Below are 25888 nucleotides of genomic sequence, written 5' to 3'. Positions count from 1 at the left end.
GCCCGCCGCATCGTGGCAGCGCCCCGCCGCCGTCACAAGGCGCGTAATTTCACGCTCAGGGACAGACCAGGGAGGCCACGGCGAGATCTCCAGGGGCCGAATTCGATCGCGTTTCCGCAATTTGATTATTTTTCTTTTATTTTTATGAATTTGTAATACGCGCGGCGCCTCACCCACACTACGGTGAATCTCCGAAGGAGTATCAGTAAAGAGAGGTCCGGGAGGACCAAGGACCGAGGAGGGGTGGCGAACGCGGAAGCAACAGGGATCACGGGTCGGCGAGGGCAACGCGGCAGGCGTGCGGCACGCCTGAGACAGCGACGGACGAGGCCGCAGATAGCGGGGCCTCAGGCGCCCGGGTAAACCCGGCCTCAGCAATCCACCTCCACGGGACACCGGCCCACGGGGTGGCTGGCCAGCACCCCAGGGTCAAACCGGAGGCACACCGGCAGGGACGAAGTCCCGTCCGTCGCCTAGGACAAAATTTAAGGAGTCGCTGCGTCGCCGAGGGACCGTTGCACGCCCCCGAAGGATCCCCTTACGACGATCCTGCGCCGGGATACCGCGAGCTTGCAAGCTCGCTCCCGATTGGTCGGCACGCCCCGCAGAAAGGGGGTGCCACATCGATTCCGCAATCGAGCGGATTTAGCGCGACACTCTCTGGTCGTCCGTCGGCGCGTACGAACACGAAAAGTTGAGATCCGCGATAACCGCCCTGACTCGAGAATCCGTTCAACGTTGCGACTTGCGTCGGCAGGAGGTGACGACGAGAAGCCCCAGGAGGAGGCATTGCAACGGTGAGGTTGCCCGCAACTAATACCGTAAATGTCGAGCCACGACGCCGCCCTCCGGTTTGCGCTCTCGCTCGGGAAAACGTGCGTAATATTACGGGATATACGGTTCCTCGCGAACCGAGCGTAATTTTGCGATCGACAGCAAGAGCGAGGGGCCTCGGGATGGTATCGTGGCCGCGGGATCGCGATGGAGACGTTGTGACGAGCCTTTGGAGATCGCGATAGATTCGTTGGCGAAATCCGGTATTGCGAGCCCGTTTCGCGTAATGTCCGCGCTTGTAATTGCGTCTCGCGCGTACGGTGTTCGCGGCGTATCGAATTCATCCTTGCGTTACCAAGAATTACTTGCGTCGGAATGTTGCCTGCGTCGACACATAAATTGCGTTGTTGTTCGTATCGACTATTTGCGTTAGGATATCCCTTACGAAAAAGTAGTACTAGCAATCAGTACTCAGTACTGAGTGATCCGTACTCGTAGTATTGAGAGTATTAGTATGTTAATACTCATGAATACTGCAGAATGGTCAGTACTGTGTCTGTCAGTGCTTACAGTACTGGCAGTACTACAAGCAATAATACTCATTAGTACTTCAAAGTATTGAAGTGGTCAGTACTTTATCAGATTAATATTCGGAGTACTATCATGATAGTACTGCCAGTATTGTAAGAAACTAATAGGCACAGTACTGACCATTCTGCAATATTCATGAGTATTAACATACTAATACTGTCAATACTACGAGTACTGATCACTCAGTACTGAGTACTGATTGCTAGTACTACTTTTTCGTAACGTATCTTGGAAATACTAAATTAATAAAATACTAAATTAACACACTAAACTATCAATATGACGTTATTTTGATATCATCTTGACTTTTTGTTCTACTTGGATAGTACTGCGTAAGTAGGGGAGAGTGGGCTTTTTTGAGCCACGGGGTCCAATGTGACAGTGCGAGTTTTCTGTATTAACGTTTTGCAAAATAGTGACGGTGGGTATGAAAACTTTCGTTTTCAGAACATATAACTTCCATCAAAAAATTATGCCGAAATAAGCATATATACTTTAGTTAAACCCTTACGAAAAAGTAGTACTAGCAATCAGTACTCAGTACTGAGTGAACAGTACTCGTAGTATTGAGAGTATTAGTATGTTAATACTCATGAATACTGCAGAATGGTCGGTACTGTGTCTGTCAGTGCTTACAGTACTGGCAGTACTACAAGCAATAATACTCATTAGTACTCCAAAGTATTGAAGTGGTCAGTACTTTATCAGATTAATATTCGGAGTACTATCATGATAATACTGCCAGTACTGTAAGAAACTAATAGGCACAGATTATTGATAAATTGGTTATCTAGCACAGTCTTGGTTTTTCAATTGACCAAAGATTTGTAATAAACAGGATTTAAACAGATCTCTTCTACGTGTCACAGGGTACCCTACCTTTTACATTACATTTCACAGTGTACCCTACGCTATGGCTCAATCGACCCCACGCGTGGGGTCCACTGTGACAAACGCAGCATTTCGAAATATCATTATTTTTGCAAAATATTTCTGAAAATTTACTTCTTAAATCATTTACAAACAAAGTTTATTATATTAAACATCGAATAGTCTCATTTATATTATAATGAAGTTATTAAAATTTTTAAATTCACATTTTTAATGTGATTTGAAAAAACGTGGTTCAAGGGTGCCCACTCTCCCCTACTGCGCCTGTACCATACGTTAGTATCTCACGATTATTTGATAAGTACTAAAAGAGTACTGGAGGGAGTACTGGAGGGAGTACTGGTGGGAGTACTGGGGGAGTACTGGAGGGAGTACTGAATGAGTATTGGATGAGTACTGGGAAGGAGTACTGACGAAGTCGGTATGGTCGAATTTAGTAGTACTTTGAGTACTTATGTCTCCAGTACTTTCACCAATACTTTTTCCAGTATTAAAACCAGTACTACTTTTTCATAAGGGTATGTTTCGCGTTAGGATAATTACGTTCGAATAGTAACTGCGTGAGAGTATTCTTCGTGTTGGTTGGAGAAGGTTACTTCGCGTCGGCTTAATTAACTTACGTTGGAATATCATTAGAATGTCGTTCGCATCGGCTATTGTAGCGTGTCGATCGTAACGACTTATTCATTGCGTTGTATATTAGCTGCGTGAGCTCATTATTGCGTCCCATTATCGTTCGCGGTAACTCCGTCATCTTCCTCGCGTTAATTCGAGTCTTTCGCGTTATACAGAGTGCCTCGGCGCATTATTTTTCGCGTTGGACTATCGCTGACGAGCGCGCGTGTTGCGTTCGATCAGAATTACTTGTGTTAGTCTCAGTTTCCTGCGTTAGAATAAATCCGTAATTTCGCGTTAATTATAGCATTTCTCGCGGTAATTCCGCATATTCCCTCGCGTTAATTTAGTATTTCGCGTTATGTCGAGCGCCTCGGCGCCTTATTCTTCGCGTTAGGATATCTTTGGCGATATCACATGTTGCGTTCGTTCCTTTTTGCGTTGGGACGTTACTCGCGTCACGTTCATTCTCCGCGCGGCGTTAGATTAAGATTACTACTTGCGTTAGATTAAGATTATTTGGCGACAGAATCCCTGCACGGGTTGGGACCTTGCGATCAAGCGCGCCGAGCGTGGCGCGCTATCATTTTGCGGCATTTTATGCTATTATTTCGCGTTTATTTCAGTTACGTCGTATTCGGTCGTAACTTTTACCGATACTCTATATTATTTGTCCGCGTAATATTCTACTATTAGTATCGGCGGAAATTCTATGATCTCGATGATTTTGCAAGTTTAGTTTTCTTCTCGCGTTATCTTGCTTGCTAACGGCGCCTTCCGCGCGTTACTGAGTTAACGTAATTCTTCGTTTATTTTTGGCGTTATCTTATTTGGTTATTCTAAAATTGGACGCCCGCGTTAGCAACCACCTATTCGTTTTTTTTTTGTTATTATTAAAGGAAGCCGAATTGGCATTTACTGTCCCACCCGAGGATTACTAAAGAATAAAAGTTATCTTTATTTGTTAATTGCTTGAGTTCACGGCATTCTTTATTATGCGTCACCCCGCCGAATATCGCGCTGCCCTTCATCAACCCCGCCCTGCTATTAGGTCGAGCTAGCCATTCCCTCACACATCGACTTATTTCGTTTTGCGTCTCTTTTGATTTCTCGCGATTTCGCGGACGCGAATTTACGCGTCTGGCGCCCAACAGAAAAATTCGATTCGTGTAGCGTCGGAGGTGCGAGAGAATCGCCGGAGAGGCCTCTCATCCTTCTCTCCTTTCCCCTTTTGATCCGGCACACGCCCCGGACCGCTCCGGGAGTGAAAAAGTCGTGACAATACATACAGGGTGTCAACTAAAATATAATAAATAGTATGATAAACAGTAATACACTGCCTAATACAAGTTTGTTTATCGAATCATTTCCTTGGAAATACCATATGTATCAAGTATCTTATATGTGTGTATACATACAGGGTGTCAAGTAATAAGCGGGTCACTGCTCGTGGGCAGCTAGAGCGGGTAAAACTGAATCGAAAAGTTTTTTACTCCCGCGGAAAAGAGTTAAATATGTTTTAAATATGGTTTATATTAGTCATTTATATGAACGAAATTAAACTCAAATAAAAACCAAATATTGAATATAAAAGTAATTAAATTTAAATATGTTCCAAATTTGGATCGAAATTAAATTTAAATAAGATCTTGCTATTGGATTTAACTTGTCCAGGCGCATATATGGATCATATTAATATTTAATAAGCATCTAACCATCCTGAGTTCAAATTTTATTTGTATTTGAAACAAATAAAATTTTAATTAACACCTAAATTAAATTTTTATTTAATTGAAAGTGTTCCCATTGACCCATCATATATTCATATTTAATCAAAAATTGTGATTCATAAGATTTTAATAAACCTGCGAGTTATGTTAGTCTTGCGTTGTAGTCTGTTAGGTTATAGGTTTATTATTGAATTTTGTCATTATCAACCACAAATCTGCATGTTTAATTATGTTAATTATTTTATACTGTCTACATCGTACATATATTTTATAATTTCAGTTTTAGTTATGTAGGTCATTGGCTTCCCACATAGCATGCATATCAAAAAGACGTCCAGAAGATATCCCGAAGATATATTTAGGAGATAGGATATCTTCTCGGGATATCTTCGGGACGTCTTTTTGATATGCATGCTATGTGGGTTTTTAATCATTTTAAATATATATGTATCGAAAAACAGGCAAATTATGTATTTTCTGTTAAGACATGGATATTTCATCATTTCGATATCGATTCAAAGCTATTTTGATTTGCCTGTCAAATATATAATAACATTGCCATTATATAGAATGCAATATGAATAAAAAATGATATTGTATTGGCAGACATGGATAATGTAAATATTTTATAATTTGAGCATTATAATAATTGCGTTACAATATTAATTTTTTTAGGCTTCCATTTTCATTAAATAGTTACTTTATAACTGTAAAAGTCACAACAAAATTCCTGTTTGTAATTTGACAATTTTGAAAATTAAAATATTATATAATAGGTACATTTTCAGTACTACATCCGCTCATTTATTAAACAAGAAGTTAAATTAAGCAACTAATTAAATTATTAATATTAAATATTAATACAATAAGATATTTGTATTTACATTTATCAAAATAAAAAATAAGTTCAATTATGAAAATAAATATTAATAATTGGACTTATTAAAAATTAAATAATTTGTTCAGATATTGCGCTCGAATTCTTTTCGCGTTTTACAACGCCCGATCGTTTCACATTAGATGGCGCGACGCGCGAGTCGCCACTCTCAAAGAGCCCCCGCCTCCTTCCTCACTCGTTAGGTGTCATGGCCGCACTTGCTTGCGTTTCTTCAAACGTGTCGAGTCCGTTATTTCTTTCTTGACGGATTGATCGTTGCGGCGCGTGTTCTGGAGACTAACCGAGCGAGAGTCGGATCACCAGGGAGAGCTCACCGCCAGGAAAGGGAGAGCTGCGGCCGCTAGCGTCCGAGAGGGAGGATCGAGGCGAGGAATCCGGTTCAGCGAGCGGAGTCCTTAAGGAGGTTGGTTAGTTCTCGGTGCGAGGCAGGCGGCACGGCAGGGGGAAAGCATATAGGTTAGATTTTCGTCGCGTGAAATAAACGAATTTTAGCAAATAAATATGTGGAATGCATTTAATTGCTGTTTCTTAAGGTTTAAAAAGAGTTGTTTGTACAATTGAAACCCAAATACGTTATTATCCACATTGAAATGTGGAAATAATAAATGTGGTCCTGTTTTTTTATTTTTACAATTTCTTGATAACTATAAATACGAATCATTTCAGTCTTCGAGAAAGTTTTTCCTAAATATGTAAAGAGTTATTTGCACCTATTTTCACTAAATTATTATCATTTTTAATGTGCTTTCGAGAGTTACATTACAGGTTAGGTAACATTTTTGCTGTGTCGCCCGTGTATAAGAGAGAGACAAGAGTATAACTTCAATAATTAATTACTCGACAACCATGCAGACGATTATCTTCAACTTTGGCATATATGGACGACAGATTCCCATATACGAATATTCTCCATTGAACTAATTCTTATCAAATTGATTTGACTAACCACCCTCCTTAAGAGATTCTCATTGGAACGCCATATTTGTTACTTTCATTTGAGGGTTCATATTTTTAGGGTTTATACCGTCATTTTTTAAGGATTAATCATTAATTGAAGGTTAACTATCACTTGAAGGTTAACCATCATCCGAAGAAAAACTCTTAAAGTTGGGTGTGATTTCGGACCGCCAATTGAAGATTAACCTTCAAATGATGGTTAACCTTCAAATGGTCCGAAATCACACCCAACTTTAAGAGTTTTTCTATGGTGTTTTTTTAACGGTTAACACCAAAAGTTGAGTGTATTTTTCCATAAGGGTTCAGTTTGATTAAGTATATAAAAAATGTCTCTATTTTTATTCTTTTGAGCTAGCAAATTGTATTCTTGGTTTTTATGGTGATTAATATTTTGTGCAACTGCATCAATCTTTTTGTTGCTAGCGATTAATATTTGTTTTTATGTATTCGATTACTGCGCAAGTGTTGCGCATTTCGTTAATTTTATCAGAAGTTTACTTATCTTCTTTTTGTACCACTGGATTTAAAGCAAACCAATATAAACACAATAATTGTAATTTATAAACGTTTTTTTATCTTATAACTCATTCTCTGTTGATACCATATTCTCTAATCCCATTATTATCCTAATTAGCAGACAATGTTTTTTAAACGTTTGAAAAATATTTGAAAATCAGTTTTAAACACATATTACAAAACGTTTGAAAAACATTGCCTGTTGATTGAAACCGCAAAATTTCGGCAAGCTACAACAGGGGCTGGATTTTTGAATTTATTCGCAAGAGAAAGGTATGCGCAAATTCTACTCTTACAGAAAAGTTGCAAGTTGATCGCATGGCTTTTAGTTAATCAACTTGCAACTTTTTTATAAGAGCAGAATTTCCGCATACGTTTTTCTTGCGAATAAATTCAAGGATCCAGCCCCAGGTGCGCGCGCGCTGTGCCTTAAAAGCCTCATTAAGAACGTATAAAGGTCTTATTTGAATTTAATTAAATTTAAATTAGATTTAGAACTTATTAAGAACATATAAAGGTCTTATTTGAATTCAACATATTAAGAACATATAAAAGTTTTATTTGAATTTAATGAAATTTGAATAAAATGTACAACTTATTAATTTCATATATGGTTTCAATAAGATTAATATTTAAATTGAATATATTAGCTAATTAAATCCTTATTAAGCCAAATTAAATACGAATATTTTGATGATGAAATGATACTGTAAGAAGTACGTATATATACTTTGTATACTACGAAACATACGTACGAGTATACACGTCGATTAAGAATATACGACATGTATTCATATGTTCGAGATTTTTAATCGAAATGTATATCGGCATTTCTTCTTATATTCTTAATTAAGTTTTATATATAGAACAAATATGAGCCATATTAATGCAGTTATTCAGCATTAATTTAAATCAAATAAAATTTAAATGGAGATTTTATTAAGGTCCATATAAAGTTCATATTTAACTGTTTTCCGCGGGCTGTTTTGTAAGTATTTCAATAATTAATGAGAAAATAATTAATAAAGATACGCGAATCAGGATGCGTTCGTGCGATTCGACGAGAAGGAGCAGCCCAATGTTTACGTTGCTAGGCCGCGGCGAGACATTGGGAGAAACGCTATGTTTATAACAAAAATTATCAAGAGACACGGGAGTGTTTCGCGCCAAGTACACGCGGAGCGAGACCGACCGTGACTCTTTTACGCGACGCGACGATTTGCGAGTACTCGAAATGTTGAGATCTCGATAACGAGTGAACGGATCAAGTTCTAATTAACTATACATGAGTGACACTCATTGCCATTATTATTTATAAAGCACTCCTCTCATAATATTTCGCTATGCACATAGTAACATAATCGTTTGGCTGCTCCTTCTCGTCAAATCGTGCGGATGCACACTGATTAATTCTCTTATCTTTATTAATTAATTTCTCATTAATTATTGAGAAACTTACAGTACGATAAAGGACGTTTTCATTCAGTTTAATTCGCTCTTCCTGTCCACGAGAAGTGGTCTGCTTATTACCTAACACCCTGTATATACATGTTTATATAATTATAAATTTAAATTTATTATATATAAATAAAAATCATTAAAAATGCCAAAAAGATAGAGAAAATTACTTGTCATAATTGATCTCATATACTCCCAGATAGCACAGTGACGTCAAATGACGTATTAATTCCGTCATTTGACGTCACTGTGCTATCTGGGCTATTGTATATAAGATTTAGATTATGCCTAGTACATTTTCAACTATTTATATATTATAAAATATGCTTCTGCATAGCATAGAAATATATAAATATTGCTTTTAAAAGTATGAAATAAATTAAAATCTCGCAACTGCAGCAAAAAGATTAAGTAAACAAAAATATAATAAAAAATAAAAATTTAAAAATTAATTAGTAAAAAACAGGTTAACAAAACTAATAATTAAAAACTTAAAGAATTTAATAAAAACAAAAATTATAATAATAAAAAACATAAAACAAGAACTTAAAAATTAATTGGTAAAAAAAATTTAATAAAAACAAAAATAATAATAATAATAAACCAAAATACAAAAAACAAGAACTTTAAAATTAATTGGTAAAAAAGTTAGTTTAAAAAGAAAAAAAGACTCCCGACTGCTGCCTAAAGCAAGTTAAATAATAATAAAAAAACAAAAAACTAAAAAAATTAAACGGTAAAAAAGACAGGTTTAAAAACTTCGAAATAATAATAAATAAAAAACAGTTTTAAAAAGTTTAAAATAATAAAAAATACAAAAAAGTAAAATTTTCTAAAAATTTAATACATATATAATAAAAAATACTTTATTTTTACGCTATAATTAATTGCACATTTAACAAGAGCTGTCAGGAGACGTCACGCCAAATTTTATACTTATTTGGCACATATATTGTACTTTATGTATATTCGTACATATAGGGGAGACCGGGGCTAAACCGTCCGTTTTTTTTCGGTGCCGAACAAAATAAATAATTGTAGTTAAATGTGGTATACCACTGTAAAGAGTGAACCTTTAGCTACAAAATTTATATAGAAATTTTTGTCTACGTCGCTTTGTTTAACCGGTATAGAGCAAAAACGACAACGGTGGAAAAATTGAAATCTCAAAAATGCCGGGGTTAAACCGTCTCTCCCCCGGGGCTAATCCGTCACACTGCATTTTCAATACATATATTATAGTCAAAGCCCGAAACGCGGGCATTCCTAGGATTGACTAGTCAATCCTGGGGAACGACCAAGCGTCTTGGTCAAAGCCCGAAATAAGTTTTGCTTTTCGGCTTTTGACTAGTCAATCCTAGGAATAACTAATACGGCTGGTCAAAGTTAGAAACTAAAGAAAAATCACTTCGGACTTTGACTAGTCAATCCTAGGTGTGGCTTAATTCGGACTGTGTGACTGTTTTTACTCTTGTACATAGTTTTTTTCTCCTTAAGTTTAAAAATGTAGCTTTGGTAAAATATTGGTAAATGTCTACAAGGGCCCCAACGAGAAATCAATTAAAAAGAGGTAAATTCTATGTATTTTTGCCCCCCGAATCCAAAACTGTTGATAAAATTTGGGGGTCGTTTGTATTTTTTAAGATATCGTTAAGAAAATGAAAAAAAACACTAAACTTGGATGTTTGGTTTTTTTATTTATCAAATACGGATTAATTATTACTCATTGTCGGTTGTATTCTCTTCAGGTGGAAAAAATTTTCCGATGACTTAGAAAAAAGCAACTATTCTGTCGCTAAACTTGTATCGCCGTTTAAACAAAAATTCTGCCATGTATCCGATGAAATGTTTTTCTCGCGTTCCGTATCGTGGAATGTTGATAGGTTAGATGACGCGCTTTAAACACTTAAATACTTTTAAAGCGCGTCACTAACCTACATAGGTTAGTGACGCGGACATATAATTTCTGTTTTAATTACGCCACATTTTCGCAAAAACTCTATTAATTCATTTTGCCTTTCACACATGGATAGAAACTGAAATAATTTCATTGTTCTATTAATTGTTATAACACAGGACTACTGACGATAGACTTCATTGCTCGATTGTCGGTCGAACACTGTGACGTTATAATTTTTGTGAGAACACGATATTTATGTTTACTGTGCAATGTGAAGCAAGGTCTACCCCACAAAGTCATTAACTTTTGAAAATAATGATTTTATGTCAATATTTACCACAATATCTTAGTAAATACAAGCGACCCCCAAATTTTATCAACAGTTTTGGATTCGGGGGGCAAAAATACATAGAATTTACCTCTTTTTAATTGATTTCTCGTTGGGGCCCTAATTGTAGACATTTACCAATATTTTACCAAAGCTACATTTTTAAACTTAAGGAGAAAAAAACTATGTACAAGAGTAAAAAAGTAAATAAAAAGCTACATTATGTTAACAATAAGAACTTAATTTAGTAAAAAAAATCTTGATATTATTTGTTAACAGTCACACAGTCCGAATTAAGCCACACCTAGGATTGACTGGTCAAAGTCCGAAGTGATTTTTCTTAGTTTCTAACTTTGACCAGCCGTATTAGTTATTCCTAGGATTGACTAGTCAAAAGCCGAAACGCAAAACTTATTTCGGGCTTTGACCAAGACGCTTGGTCGTTCCCCAGGATTGACTAGTCAATCCTAGGAATGCCCGCGTTTCGGGCTTTGACTATAACACATATACGTACATCTAATCCTGAAAAATGATAGGATACATTTTAATAATTGTTTTTTAAGAAAGAAATATAAAAATGTATTTAAAATTTTTATGCGAAACATTATTAAAAAATAATTGTTTTACCTATTCCATAAAACAATTTAGGCACGTGAATACAGATCCTGACAAGCGCACGCATGTGTTGTGTGTCCTACGCTCGCACGCAATGCACTGTTTCCCATATGCTCTGTTTATTGTCAACTTCTCTGAGCACACGCAGCACGTATTATCCAAGTCTTCGTCAGCTCACGGCGATTTCAGGTTAGGTTTCCCTCGAGCGTGATTCTGTCTTCCCTTGCACGTGCGTCAGTTTGTATAGAAGGGAAATGGTACGCACGTATCGTCGCAAAACGACCGCTGCTGCTTCCTTGATTTCGATTTACGCCCACTGCTCGGTTTTCTATCTCATCATTGTTCTTCTTCAACCAGTCGGTCAACGTGGTTTTCCGGACATCGAATTGTTTTGCGGCTGCGTAAGCGCTCATTTTATCTTTTCTCACCGCAAGAACTGCCTTCTTGAGTTGCTGCTTGTCGACGGGAATCATTTTGCGACGATACGTGCGTACCATTTCCCTCCTATATACAAACTGACGCACGTGCAAGGGAAGACAGAATCACGCTCGAGGGAAACCTAACCTGAAATCGCCGTGAGCTGAAGTCGTGCGCCCGGCGCGCCACTGCCGGATTAGCCCCGGATGCTTACTGACGGATTAGCCCCAAACAGAAATTCAGGTTTGATCGCCCACGAAATATTATACATCAACGATAATGAAAAAACTACACTAGATTCGTGTTCAGCATGCATTACTCTTTATAATCACGTTAGAAATAAATATGATTGAGAAATATTAGATTTGGCGTGACGTCTCCCGACACCTTTTTTTAAATGTGCAATTACTTGTAGCGTAAAAATAAAGTATTTTTTATTATATATGTATTAAATTTTTAGAAAATTTTACCTTTTCGTATTTTTTATTATTTGAAACTTTTTAAAATTGTTTTTTATTTATTATTATTTCGAACTTTTTAAACCTGTCTTTTTTACCGTTTAATTTTTTTAGTTTTTTTTTTAAACTAACTTTTTTACCCATTAATTTTAAAGTTCTTGTTTTTTGTATTTTGTTTCTAATTAATCTCTTTTTCGGTAAGTTTTTCAATATTACATTAAGGTAAATGTCCCAGTGGCCGGACACATCCCAGTGTCCGACCTATTGGAGAAAAATATTTACTATTTATTTAAACAATTAAAAATGAAAATAATAATTATTGTAAAAAAAACTTTAATATTTAACGATTAATTTGAAAAAAGAAGTAAACCTAATTAAACATTTTTGTATTTTAAAAAATTGATTAAATGAGCATGTATCTGTTGTTTGTCAAAATAATGGCCAATCGTTAACAGATTCGTTAAGCGCAAGCATATACTAGTATGATATTATCACCAGTATCAATAAATCTCTTTCACCGAAAATATAAATCTACAATCTATATCATTATATCTCTACGCCAGTGTTTCTCAAACAGTGTTTCGTCAAATTCCTCCAAAAATAAAGAGAACAATATTTCTGTAGGGGAGACTATTTATTAGTCTCCCCTACAATATTCTGTAGGGGAGGCAAACTCGACACGATTTTTTTAAAGGCAATTGACAACAATTAATTAAAATTTTCAAGCATTTGAGTGATGGCAAAAAGATCTGTTTTTTTCGCCATTTTTTGGACCTCGAATTTTAAACTTTTTTTTATGCCAAATAGTACTATATGATGGGACATTAATCCCAGAGAATTTTTAAGATGAGCATAGGCACGGTTCCGGAGATATGAAGGGGTGAAAGTGATGGTTTCTCATAATCCATGAAAGTACACGAAACTCTTCAAGTGTCCATACTAAAGAATAAAAAATATATAACGAAGTGAAACATATCGTTTCTTATGGATTTTTTTACGCCGGATTCAAATATGACCTTAGTTTTCGTCTAGCATGAAAATTCCCCGAGATAGATGGAGTTGAAATGAAAATTGACACCGCCTCTCACGGATCGGGCTGCTTATCTTTCAATTTGAGTATTTCCTCGGTAATTGAATTGCTTCAAAGACTTGGTCAATGATTAATAGGGAATGTATTTTCAGGGTGCTTTATAAAGTATCCCCCCCCCCATAAATGAAATAGCGATGAATAGTAGATCGTTCATTCTCTGAACAATGAATCGTAGATGATCCATTCGACAGAAAATACCCTCAATAATACGTGAACTTCAGCCACGCATTCTTCCTTATGCAATACACCCTGACTGGAAATCATCACTTTCACCCCCTTGTATCTCCGGAACCGTGCCTATGCTCATCTTTAAATTTTACTGGGATTAATGTTTCATCTAATAGTACTATTTGCCATGAAAAAAGTTTGAAATTTGAGGTCCAAAAAATGGGCGAAAGCCACCACTCTTTAATGGTACACGTTTAAAGAGTGTTCCTTTAGGTACAAAATTGCTTAAGGAAATTTTGCTGTACGTCGTTTAGTTTTGCCCCCAGGAAAGGAAAAGTGACGCGAAGACAAATTTTCAAATTGAAAAATGCCGGGACAAACTCGTCACTTTGTCTGATCGACACAATTTGATCTGGAACTTATTTTTTATTGTCTGAAACTAAACATACATTGTTTATCGTGTATTTAGAAAGTACAAAAATTCGGAATTAAATAAAACAATCATTGGAAATAATGAGAACAAAAATTGTTGAACATTCAATTATTTTCATCTAAACTCATGTCTGAAAAACAATTTATGCAAGTAAATTCGCGATTAGACGTGCGCACACATTTGTCATGGACCATATATAGCTGCATGACAAGCATCGTTTGTTATTGAGAGCCAATAAAATGGCGTGGTGTCGACTTTGCCCCGAACGTCGTTTTTCACTTTTGTTATTAAAAATATAAAAATTTTGAAAATATGCAAAAACTATTATCGGATTTGTATAAAGCATCGAATTTCTCATCAAAATCACTTACCGGTAGATTCGCAAGAGTAAAGCTCGATGAAAGAGTAGAAATTTTCGAAAGATCAGAAAAATTACTTTTCACCATCAAAAACGCTTATATCGCGCTAAAAATTACACCATAACTCAAAATGTCACCAAATTCCGTTGATAATACTGGCACATAAAGACGCATTTACAGTAGGAAAGGCAAGTTTCTACGATAGATTTAAATTGACAAAAAGCCTAGTGTCAAGTTTGCCCCAGTCTCCCCTACATACTATTTGAATTTATTTCATTATTTATATATATATATATATATATATATATATGTCTGTTTTTTTATATTAAAAAACACAGATGTACACAAAAATATATAATAATTAAATTTTATGTATATATATATATATATATATATATATGTATATTTATGTATAATAAATAATAAATAAATATATAGATATATAGAGGAAAGTCCCCTATTATGAGATAGGATCCTAATATGAGATGGCGGAGTTTTTTCATGGTGGGATCAACAGATGGGGCCTATATAAAGCCTTTTAGCTTAACATATCTCATATTAGGATCCTGTCTCATAATAGGGAACTTTCCTCTATTATATATCTACGTACGCAAGGTTTCCTACTTCAAATCCATTAATTTTCCATGAAAGATTTTTTTGGTCAATTCAGAGTAACTGTTTTTTAATAAAGTCAATTTTTTGAAATATACGTTGAAGAATCCGTCATCTCTCAAAATTTAAAGCACAGATTTTTTGTTCATAAAAATTTAATTATTATATATTTTTGTGTACATCTGTGTTTTTTAATATAAAAAAACAGACATATACTATATATATATATATATATATATACACATTTTTTTTTATATTTCTTACTGTTAGTCGATTAATTTTTGCGCTCTATTATTTTGAGAGACACTGCTTTAGTTGTTGTTTAGTTGCATTGATGACTTTTTATCTTGAAGGAGTTAGATAAAAAATTTCACTAAAGAGAGAGAGAGAGAGGTATATATCTTGCGATTAGATATATATTAATGTATTCCGCGCAGAATTCATCGCGTTGTGTGCATGAAACTCTACTCGACCGTAATTACATAATGCAGCTATAAAAGAGGAAAGATTCGTTTACTTTACAACAGTAGATCTTACAGTAAGTGTTTGAGAAATCTCTATTAGTCTAAACGTAAGCATTTGTGCCGATGAATTACTAGTAAGTAGTAAGTACGCAAATTTGTAGAAATAATTTTATTGCTACTTACCATTTTACAAACTTTATAATAATACAGTAACAAAAATTAAGTTGCTGTTACATCGAGATGTTTCAAGATACCTTTTTATATACAATACTCTATATACAATACGAATCGATGTTAAAACGATAATAAAAGACACGTGATGTACTCTAATATTAGAGCGATAAATTATATAATTTATTTTACTTTTAGAAAATTAGAAAAAATATATTTAAAACATTGTTACGTATCGTAATAATTTTGTGTAATTTAATTTGATTTTGATAAATAAATTATCACAATTTATAATTTTGAGATTGTTATTGACTGTGATGTTAAGATATAACGAACAACTGTTTATACAGATGTCTCGCAGCTTACATAATACATCGCAAGGTTCTTTGCAATTTCAGTCCAACTTGAGTTAATAGATAATGCTTGTAAATAGATTAGAAAAAGTATATCTGAATCAAAAAGGTTTCAGGTTTTATTTACGTTTTTTGATAAAATGTTTCTAAAATAAATCTGCAGATTATATTTTGTTTTGTAATATTGCAATACAAGTTTAAAGAGTTTTATCAGACATTATAATCGACAACAAAGCTCAAGAGCTATTAATATTTAAAGACATGTGATTCGTTATTAAAGATATTATATTTTTTGTAGCACTAAAAGAACAATTTAAATCAATATGTCCAACAAATAAAGTTTCAGTCATTAATCAAGCCATTGGTTACTTTTAAAATTAACAATTATCTTAAATTTGTTTTATTTCCGATAAGTCTAATGTTAAACTTCCATCTTTTGTCTCTTACGGTTTTTAAAATAAACTACGATTAACTAAATACTATTAGATACATATTTATTGACGTTACCGCGCATAAATAACACAGGCACACAAAAAAATTGTTATGTTTGATCCGGAGATTAGACCATAATATTCTTATGTATTTTGACACTCTGAAACCGAATTTGATGTCCAAATTGTTCCACCACGTCACAATTTTTTTCCGACGGAAAATAGCTTGATTTATCAGTATTTTTGTGTGCCTGTGTAATTATTTATAATTCATTTTTAAGATCTAACAAGGATGAACAAGAACGGTGTAATAACGCTTTGTACGATACTACTATCGTCCAATCTCGCATATAGTGAATCTAGTCCAAAATGGTGGCAGTCAATGTCTCTTTATCAAGTTTATCCCAGAAGCTTCAAGGATAGTGATGGTGATGGTGTCGGGGATCTTAAGGGTATGTTTTTTCATTTGCAATAAAATCCTAGAAAAATGTATTGTAATTTCCATAATATAGAGATAATATGGAGCAATACAATTATATGTCAAATAAAAATATATCATTCTAAATAGTAAGACAATGTAGCATTTAAAAAAGACTAGACTTCCGTATGCGACCCCCCTTCCCTCCAATTTTGTTCTACTTTCGTAGGCATGGCACGTAGTACATACTGAAAGAAGTCGAAAGCCCCAGTGCTAACTTGCAGAAATGACTATTTTTTTAATATTCAAATTTTTATTATTTAGCTAGATTTTGGATTTTTGGACTGCGAATGCGAAAGATCGGTTTTTTGGATAACTAAGTAGGTCAGTGCGTACGTTAGAACGTAGTTTAGCTTTATAAAAGTGGAATTTGAAATGTAAGTTATATTTTTGTGGCAGCTGGATTAGTTATCTATCACATCGTGCGTCATTGGAGCGCTGGATTAGCTATCTACTACGGGTGCTTTCCATTTATTAACACAAGTCGGCACAAATATCGTTCTATCTTTCTTTGCATTCAATGAGTAACGAAGACAGAAGAACACTTGTGTCGACTTGTTTCAGTAAATAGAGAGCAACCTATATCACGTGCTTTTGAAGTGTGTGCATGCACCTGTTACAAAGTGCAAATAATTTTCGCTAGAGGGCCGTACGATGGTAAACTTTCGTATAAATAAGAATTAATTGGGGTTATATATCTGAACGCTTCCGAATAATAAGACTCAACAATTTTCTTTTTAGTGTTGGTTTTATAACTGTATCACTATGAGAAGATTTTGCGTAATTATCAAGTGAGTTTGAATGCTAACTTGTGTTTATTTCCAGCTTTTGATCAACCAAATTTTAATTTCAAGTTTTTAGAAATATAGATTTAGAGTTGGATTAGTTTTTTTATGTGAGAGAGGGGCGACGCTTACAAGGGACGGAACCTACACTGCATTCACGCATACACTTTTCCATCCACACAATTGCAATGGGGGGTGGACCTCGCTTCCTTTGCTTACAGAGCGAAATGAGGTCTATTATTGTAATTTTACGTGGGTTTTCAACTTTCCACGCGAAGAGAAGATATTGTGCATAAGCAGTCAAAAAATCCAAAAATTAGCAAAATAATAAAAATAATTTAAATGTTTAAGAAAATAGTCATTTCCGCAAGTTGGTACTGGGGCTTTCGACTTCTTTTAGTACGTACTACGTGCCTGCCAAAGTAGATAAAAATTGGAGGGGAGTCGCATACGGAAGTCTTACCCAACAACAAATTTTTTATCAAATATGGAATCGATAAAATTTTTGACTCAATGAATAAAGTTTCCCCCTCCCCTTCTGATATTTCGAAACATATTAATTATATGTTGTAAATTTTTTATATTTTATATTAATTTATACCTTGACAATTTAAATCGATTACAAAACACATGTAAGAAAATGTTAAGTACGTTTGAAAAAGAAATTAAACGTTTATTTATTTATTTAATCATCAATCTATTTATTTAATCGCACATTAAAAGATTTACAGAGAAATATTTCGTAAATATAATAAGATTCAAAAACTTTTGTACACAGGTATTATAAGCAAATTGGAACATCTCGCCGAGTCAAATGTCGATGCTTTCTGGTTATCTCCGATTTATCCGAGCCCGATGGTTGATTTTGGCTATGATATTTCCGATTTTCGCAACATCGACAAGAGGTTTGGTACTATGAAGGATTTCGAGACTCTCTCAAAGGCCGCGCATGACGCGTCGATGAAAATTATCATGGATCTTGTTCCCAATCACTCGTCGGACAAACACGAATGGTTCCAAAAAAGTTTGCAAAGCATAGAACCTTACACCGATTATTACATATGGCATAAAGGCAAGGTGCTGCCTAATGGAACAGTTACGGTGCCGAATAATTGGGTAAGTAATTAAGGTAACCCGAAGCTTACGTCCGTAACATGACTATAAGGACAACGGAGACTGACGACGCGAGAGTTGTGCTTTGTGAATGGACGACGTTGTTAAAGTCGATAAATTAATCCAAGTCCGAATACGCGAGTTTATTATACAGTATTATGTATAATACACATGCACACGTAAGCACATTTACTTGCAATGTGAAATAACTCATCCAAACTGAGCAATGCTACTAATACCCCGGCTAGTATAAACGCAACGTTTTTTCGAATATCCTTGGTATACTTGACGTTTTATAAATGTAGTTTTAAATGCATAATCGGATATAAAACGGAATGATTAAACGATTATCTGCACGTATAGGTGAGCGTGTTCGGTGGATTAGCATGGACCTGGCGTGACGAACGACAAGCATATTATCTCCATCAATTTGCACCGGAGCAGCCCGATCTCAACTATGAAAACGAGAACATAGTGAACGAAATGAAGGTATATAGCACGAAATAACTATCGTAATTAAGTTTGGCTCAATGTTTTTCATCCTATTCCTTATTTTGATAAACAAATTAGTTTTTATATAAAGTTATAATTTTATATTAATATAATATATGTTGCAAAATTACAATTGTATTCTCATGGGTCTCATAGTACGAATCACATAAACGCTAGAGATCGCGGTAAATTTCCAATTATTTATACTTATTGTTAAAACATGGCTTGTCAACCGAACAATTTTCATATTTAATAATTTTGAGGCAAAATTCCCCCGATAAGTGGCCCACGTGCACCTCAATATGAAAAGAAAGTATCAGTAATAAAATATCTAATTCTCTCGATTAGAATCAGAACTTGAATCAAAACTGATATCGGATTATCTTGTTATCTCTTGTTGTCTTGGGTAATCAGTGATTGCTAACAGCACAACAGCAAAGCAGCGTGCAACGTCGCATTTGTTTTTTTTACACCAAGGGTAATTAACTCGCGGATGACATATCAACGCCTGTTGAAATATATGTAAAATGGACGGACAAGTGTAATTAGCTGATGCTCGAACGCAATGAGCGTAAAATTATGATCGCGGAATAAATCAGGAAGCGGAGGTACAATTTGCCAATTTTTCAAAAGTGTGGACACTTAAAATATCGCGCGTCCAATGCACATTAATGCGATTTTATGAGGAAGATGATGATCGATAATAATCGTCCGACTGTACGGTGACAAATGTCCAGCGGGCATAAAGCGAGACAATTACAATCAATTTAACAAACAAAAGTTTGCCGGGCTGAAATAACAACTTTTAAACAAATTATTTGCACATCGTACTTAATTAAAGGCTGTGGAAATTATCGTGCAGTGAATAGCGCGGTAAGCTCGCGTGACGCAATCTGCAATCATTTTTAAATGGCCTTAAAAATTTGATGAAATTCCAAGTCGTGTAAAATGTGTCTTTCATTTGTTTTGTTATGTACGTAACAAAAATTTTTTGTCAGTATCCTATTCCGTATATTTGCTCGTGCATGACAGATGTCGAGGTTTTATTCAATTTCTTTCTTTTTGCAAAATTGTTCACTAACGGCAAGATGCTTCCTCTTATCGCAGCCTCAAATACCCTTCAAATCCCTTATGTCACAAAATTTTCTCGGAACATGCCATTCATAATATAAAGCCAAATGGAACTGAGAAGCAACTACAGTAACTCATTTATTCTTTTTTTTAAACGTATTATCTTTGATATTAGCTAATCGGGAATGACTTTTGTTCAATTTAATTAACAACATTATAGCAACACTTATCTTTCTTTTTTCATGTTTTTTATTAAATAAATCTAATAGAAAATTACATTTGATACAAAATAATCACTTGAGCTAAGTAATTAATCATACAATATATATACATGATTAATGCATTACTGTAACTATATTACAGTATATTAATTGTAAATTTTTCCATTTCCTAATATGCATGAATTAATTTTGCAAACGATTTGATTTTGTAAAACATAACAAAATAATTAATCAAATTATTTTATAATTTTTATATGCAAACCATCGAATGTGCTTTTAATGGAGAATACTGTATGTAGCTTAGTGGCTTAATCCACTTGAAGATACATATAGATCGGAAAGGTATATAGATGTTTCACTCAAGCATATATCGTGCTCTCTACTTCTGCCCTCAGGATATCATGAGATTTTGGCTCGATAAGGGGGTGGACGGCTTTCGGGTGGACGCGATACCATTTTTGTGCGAGGACGTCAGATTATTGGACGAACCACTTACGGGTAATCCAAATCCTAAAGACCCCGGCTACACGTATAAAACATACACCCAGCATCAGCCGCGCACCTACGAAATAGTCAGAGGATGGCGAGAAGTGATGGATGAATATTCGGAAAGAGTTATGATGATGGAGGCTTATGCAAACATGACGATGACGATGAAGTATTATGTGTACGGCGCACATTTTCCCTTTAATTTTGGTTTTATTACCGATACGAATAAAGATTCCAAAGCAACTGATTTCAAGAGATTGATCGATGGATGGATGGTAAACATGCCTGTTTTGAGAGGAACTGCTAACTGGGTGGTAAGTCGAGAGAAACGTGTATTTCGAATCTAGAAAGAATCAATTCCAAATATCGCTTGTGATTAAAGGCTGGACATTTTTTTTTAGCATATTATGCAATATGCTTTCTTTTGGAAGTACATTACCATTCGAGAGAGAGATGCGCATATCTATTATACATAAATATATTTAAGAAGCGTATAGAGGAGTCAATAGAACAACTTTTGATTAGAAACTTATGTTCTCCTGAGTCAGTACAGACCTTTGAATGTATGGAACTCGGATAATATACCAATGAAAAAATTGTAATTTGCTACTCTTGCATTAGCTTGTTTTCATTAAGGTTTTGTTAAGGATTACACTAGAACAAACTAAATTTACAAAAGGTGTTCAAATTGGCGACCTCCACATTCAATACAAGCATTCCATCGTCGAACAAACTCTGACGCACTCTCTCAAATATCCCAGGTATTTTACGTAATCCTTAACAAAACCTTAATAAAAACAAAATAAAGCTAGTGGAAGAGTAGCAAATTATGATTATTTTATTGGTATATATTATCCGAGTTCCATATACATTCGAAGGCCTGTGGTACTGACTCAGGATTACTTCGAAGAACATAGGTTCCTAATCGAAAGTTGTTCTATTTTGACCCCTCTATACGCTCCTTAAGTTTGGCAGTAACCTTTTGAATTACTCTGTATATACATATACGCATCTTGTGACCTCTACTTTTAAGATTAATAATAAAGTCGATAATGTAGTTTCACAAAATTATATTCTTTCCACAGGTTGGAAATCATGACAAATCGCGATTGGTCACGCGTTATGGACGGCAACGAGCGGAAGCTTTAACTATGATAACTCTATTGCTTCCGGGAGTGGGTGTAACTTATAATGGCGAAGAAATCGGCATGGAGGACACGTGGATCTCATGGGAAGACACCAAAGATCCGCAAGGTTGCAATGCCGGCAGAGATGGTTTCGAGAAAGCATCTCGAGATCCCGCAAGAACACCGTTCCAATGGGACGACACCACTTCGGCTGGTACGAGTTTATTTTTCCCCCACCCTCACACTCCCGTCCAGCACCTTCTAAAATCGCTATGTTAATCTATCAGTTAGGTCCACTGAAACACAATTTAAGCTGATTATTATCTGTCAAAACTAATCACAAAAATTCACAGAAGTTCAGAAGTTGAAACTAAGCCGATTGCAAAATTTTAAGCTATCTTTTGTTGGTCCAATTAATAGAATATTTGAATTATTGATAAAACAATATGTAGCTTGTTATTTTGTTTATTAATATAATAAACAAGTTTATTAATAATTTTAAAGCAGAGGAATATTATCGACTTTTTTAAACATCGACCAAGTTAAGTATTACTTCACTATAACGTTATTTGCAAAACAAATATATTTCTTCTCAAAAAAATCGATTCAAACTATCTGACTGATTTGACTTTTTAATAAATAGCAAGTCTTTTTAGTACACTGAAAAAAAATTTGTTAATCCCAAAAAATATTTAGTCCGATACGTGCAACTAAACATTTTAGTAAATTTAACTAAATATTATTTGAATTAATTAATTTTTGTTTAAAACATTTTAAAGGTCGACATGAATGCACTATACCTTTTTTAGTGCGACTTAATAATTGTTGAAACAACTAATGTTTAGTTAACTAACATGTTTAGTTGCTCGTATCGGACTAAATATTTTTTGGATTAACAAATTTTTTTTCTCAGTGTATAACTAGTAACACTATAAAAACTGATTCACATCGAACATAGTACGCCGTTTCAATGTCAGTCTCGTGTCATGGCCCACATATTAAGAATCAACACGACGTGTTTATCAGGTCAGGCGTCACATTTTGAGATTACGAAAAAAAGTGGGTGAAAAACTACGTAGATGAAACAGGTTGCTCATCGATCGTATTACAATATTCTGTCGCTGTCAGTTTAGATTTGTCATTTGTAGTATTGAAAAGGCATTATGTTTTATTGAAACTATAATATCGGACCATCATATACCGTAATATTGGAAGTATAATTATGTGAAAGCAATATTATATAATTATAAGACTTGTTTGATAAGAAATCTTAAATTTATTTTAATTATAATTTTAGGATTTTCTACAAATCCAAAAACGTGGCTACCAGTTAACAAAAACTACGTGACACTTAATTTAGCCGCGCAAAAGAAACAGAACAACTCCTACTACGCTCTATATAAAGCGGTTTCTGCTCTGCGAAAATGGCCTGCGGTTAAACGTGGAACCTTAACCACGAAATTATTGAACGATGATGTTCTCGCTTTTACCAGGTAGGATATATACCTACATATATATTATTATAGCCTCGACATTTTTGTATTAAAATTTTTGTCTTGAAATGTTCCAAGAAATCTGCCATTAAGAGAAAGTGCGGTAGTTTTTAGACACCCTATATATTGTATATAGAATATAACAAAAATGCATGCAGTTATTCTTTAGTAATATTATTGAAGCGCGTTTTATCATATGTATATTTAAAAATATAGGTATTTGATCTTTTTATTATTGCTAGTATCTATATATTCTTAATATTTAATTTTCCTGACGAGATAACGTAGCGCTTGAAAGTGATCAACGTCAATAATAAAATCATAATGTGCTTGTTATTACAGGAAAGCTAATGGGCAACAATCGGTTTACGTAGTGGTAAACTTTGCAGATAAAGAGAAAACTGTTGATTTATCAACGCTTGTTCACGCATCAAATCAATTAAACGTTTATTATGCCACTACGAATGCTCATCATCTTATTGGGTAAGCATTTTTTTTTCTTCGCATATTGCACGCTAAGGTAAAACTTCACAATTAGGGTCTATACGAGAAATCAATTGGGAAGAGGTAAATTTTATGTATTCCTGCCCCCTGAATCCAAAACTGTTGATAAAATTTGAAGGTTGCTTATATTTTCTAAGATAACGTCATGGAAATGAGAAAAAATGCGGTAAATATTTAGTATTAGAAAGCCACCCTCAATTTTCATAATTGTGAAATATATATGTCATCAAGGGGCGATAGCCCCTTTCCCGCTTATATGTGTACTGTCTATACACTCATATATATATTAGCAAATTATTTCCCTTAGTATTGACACAAATTCGTATTTTTTAAACTTTTTTTGTTTATAACTTTTAAATAAGCAATAACCGTCGATTAAGTTATAAGGAAAAGTTAGAGTCATATCTTTGGTAACATATTTCAAAATAATCATATTATGGGAATTGAAAGTAGCTCCTAATACTAAATATTTACCGTGTGATCCACCCACACAACAATTGGGTTGGGTTAGGTTAGTTTTTTTGGAGGTGGAGCCGCCCGCAGGGGGGGCGGAACCCCGGTCGTGTATACGGTATCATAGAATTACATACTATTATTCATTATATTTTCTTTGTTAATAAAACTTTGTAATATGCAATGACCCACAACTTTAATCAACAGTTGTGGATTCAGGGGGCAAGAATACATAATAAAAATTTACCTCCTCCCAATTGATTTCTCGTATAGGTCCTAATTGTGGAGTTGTACCCACGCTAATTACGCGCGTTATAAAATAAAATACATGTTATGGTATTGAAGCGCAAGAGGCGTATTATATGTCATTATCTCCTTATCTCAAATGTGTGTGTGCTCATGTTTCAATTTTTTCTTTATAGGAATATTATCAAAGATGTTCGTGCCTTAAAAATTCCTGCATCAGGAGCTGTGATATATACTAGTACTACGTAAAACTATGTAAAAAATCATAGAAATGAATATTCAAACGAGGCGTTATTTTTCTCAATGTAATTTCTATAGTACTTCAGATAAAAAGACGGAATTACCCTTTATGGTCATTTCTTACATCCGTGTAACGCTGCTGTTTTATTTATCTTATTAAGTTCTTATTAAGATGCTCTATATTTATCTTATTAATTGGATTCATCTGCGAGAAAAATAATGTTACGCTTATAGGTATAACAGCATAGATAATTGCCTCAAATAACAATAAATTATATTATTAAAGGAGGAATGATTACGTTAGAAAAACAAGACATGCTAACGTTAAATGTTTCAAATATAAATTGCGATTATCATATTTCTATGCACATGTATAATACTATAACTTCTATGTATACATATAATACAATATACGTAATAAATTTTTCGATTATGTTACATGCGTAAAGTCTCTAAATAAAATAAAATTAAAGTTTCAAAAAGTAATCATTATCAAGAGACACACGGTAGTGTCTCGCGTCAAGCCGTCAAGTACACGCGCAACGCGAGACCGCCCCGTGTATATTTTACGACGAGTTGCGTGTATACTTAGCGCCTTTTTTTACCTTCTTTTCTTGTACGGGAAACCGTGTACTTGGCGCTTTCTTTTACCTTTTAAACTGAACTAGAACACTAAAGGCGCGCGCTACGTGCGCGCCATTTACCTTTTTTACTATTTTATTACACAAAACAACATTTACAACAATATATTTAATATTGCTATTTTTTTAGTAATACCACATTAAAAAAAATTTAACGATATATATAACAACATGACTTTTAAATGACTTTATACAAACAAATCCTTTTATTTAAATTAGGGCTCCTAAGTATTCAAATAAATGACTATCCGGGTATCCGAGATCGATTGCGATACGGATCTCAAAACCGCAATATTCTGGTTATTC

At 34.6% G+C, this 25888-nt stretch overlaps 1 protein-coding gene across 2 annotated transcripts; it reads left to right on the top strand.

Annotated features, from left to right (window-relative positions):
- The first annotated feature begins 773 nt into the window (after window positions 1-773).
- LOC139784032 (alpha-glucosidase-like) lies at window positions 774-25379 on the top strand. 2 transcript variants are annotated; one of them, XM_071723199.1, is made up of 9 exons: window positions 774-797; window positions 16511-16681; window positions 18271-18608; window positions 18969-19094; window positions 20785-21192; window positions 21964-22219; window positions 23303-23498; window positions 23841-23981; window positions 24878-25379. In XM_071723199.1, the coding sequence occupies exons 2-9, from the start codon at window positions 16522-16524 to the stop codon at window positions 24948-24950; spliced, it is 1698 nt and encodes a 565-aa protein (XP_071579300.1). In that variant the 5' UTR covers window positions 774-797; window positions 16511-16521; the 3' UTR covers window positions 24951-25379. The 2 variants fall into 2 exon arrangements, with proteins under 2 accessions (XP_071579300.1, XP_071579298.1); XM_071723197.1 differs by lacking the exon at window positions 774-797 and adding an exon at window positions 15236-15348.
- The last annotated feature ends 509 nt before the right edge of the window (window positions 25380-25888 follow it).

The sequence above is a fragment of the Temnothorax nylanderi genome, unplaced genomic scaffold (genome assembly GCF_030848795.1).
Source record: "Temnothorax nylanderi isolate EJ_2023f unplaced genomic scaffold, tnyl_v1.0 TNYL_tig0574_pilon, whole genome shotgun sequence".
NCBI classification, from domain to species: Eukaryota; Metazoa; Arthropoda; class Insecta; order Hymenoptera; family Formicidae; genus Temnothorax; species Temnothorax nylanderi.
The sequence above is the reverse complement of the archived record's forward strand: the minus strand, read 5'-3'. Positions and strand labels throughout refer to the sequence as shown.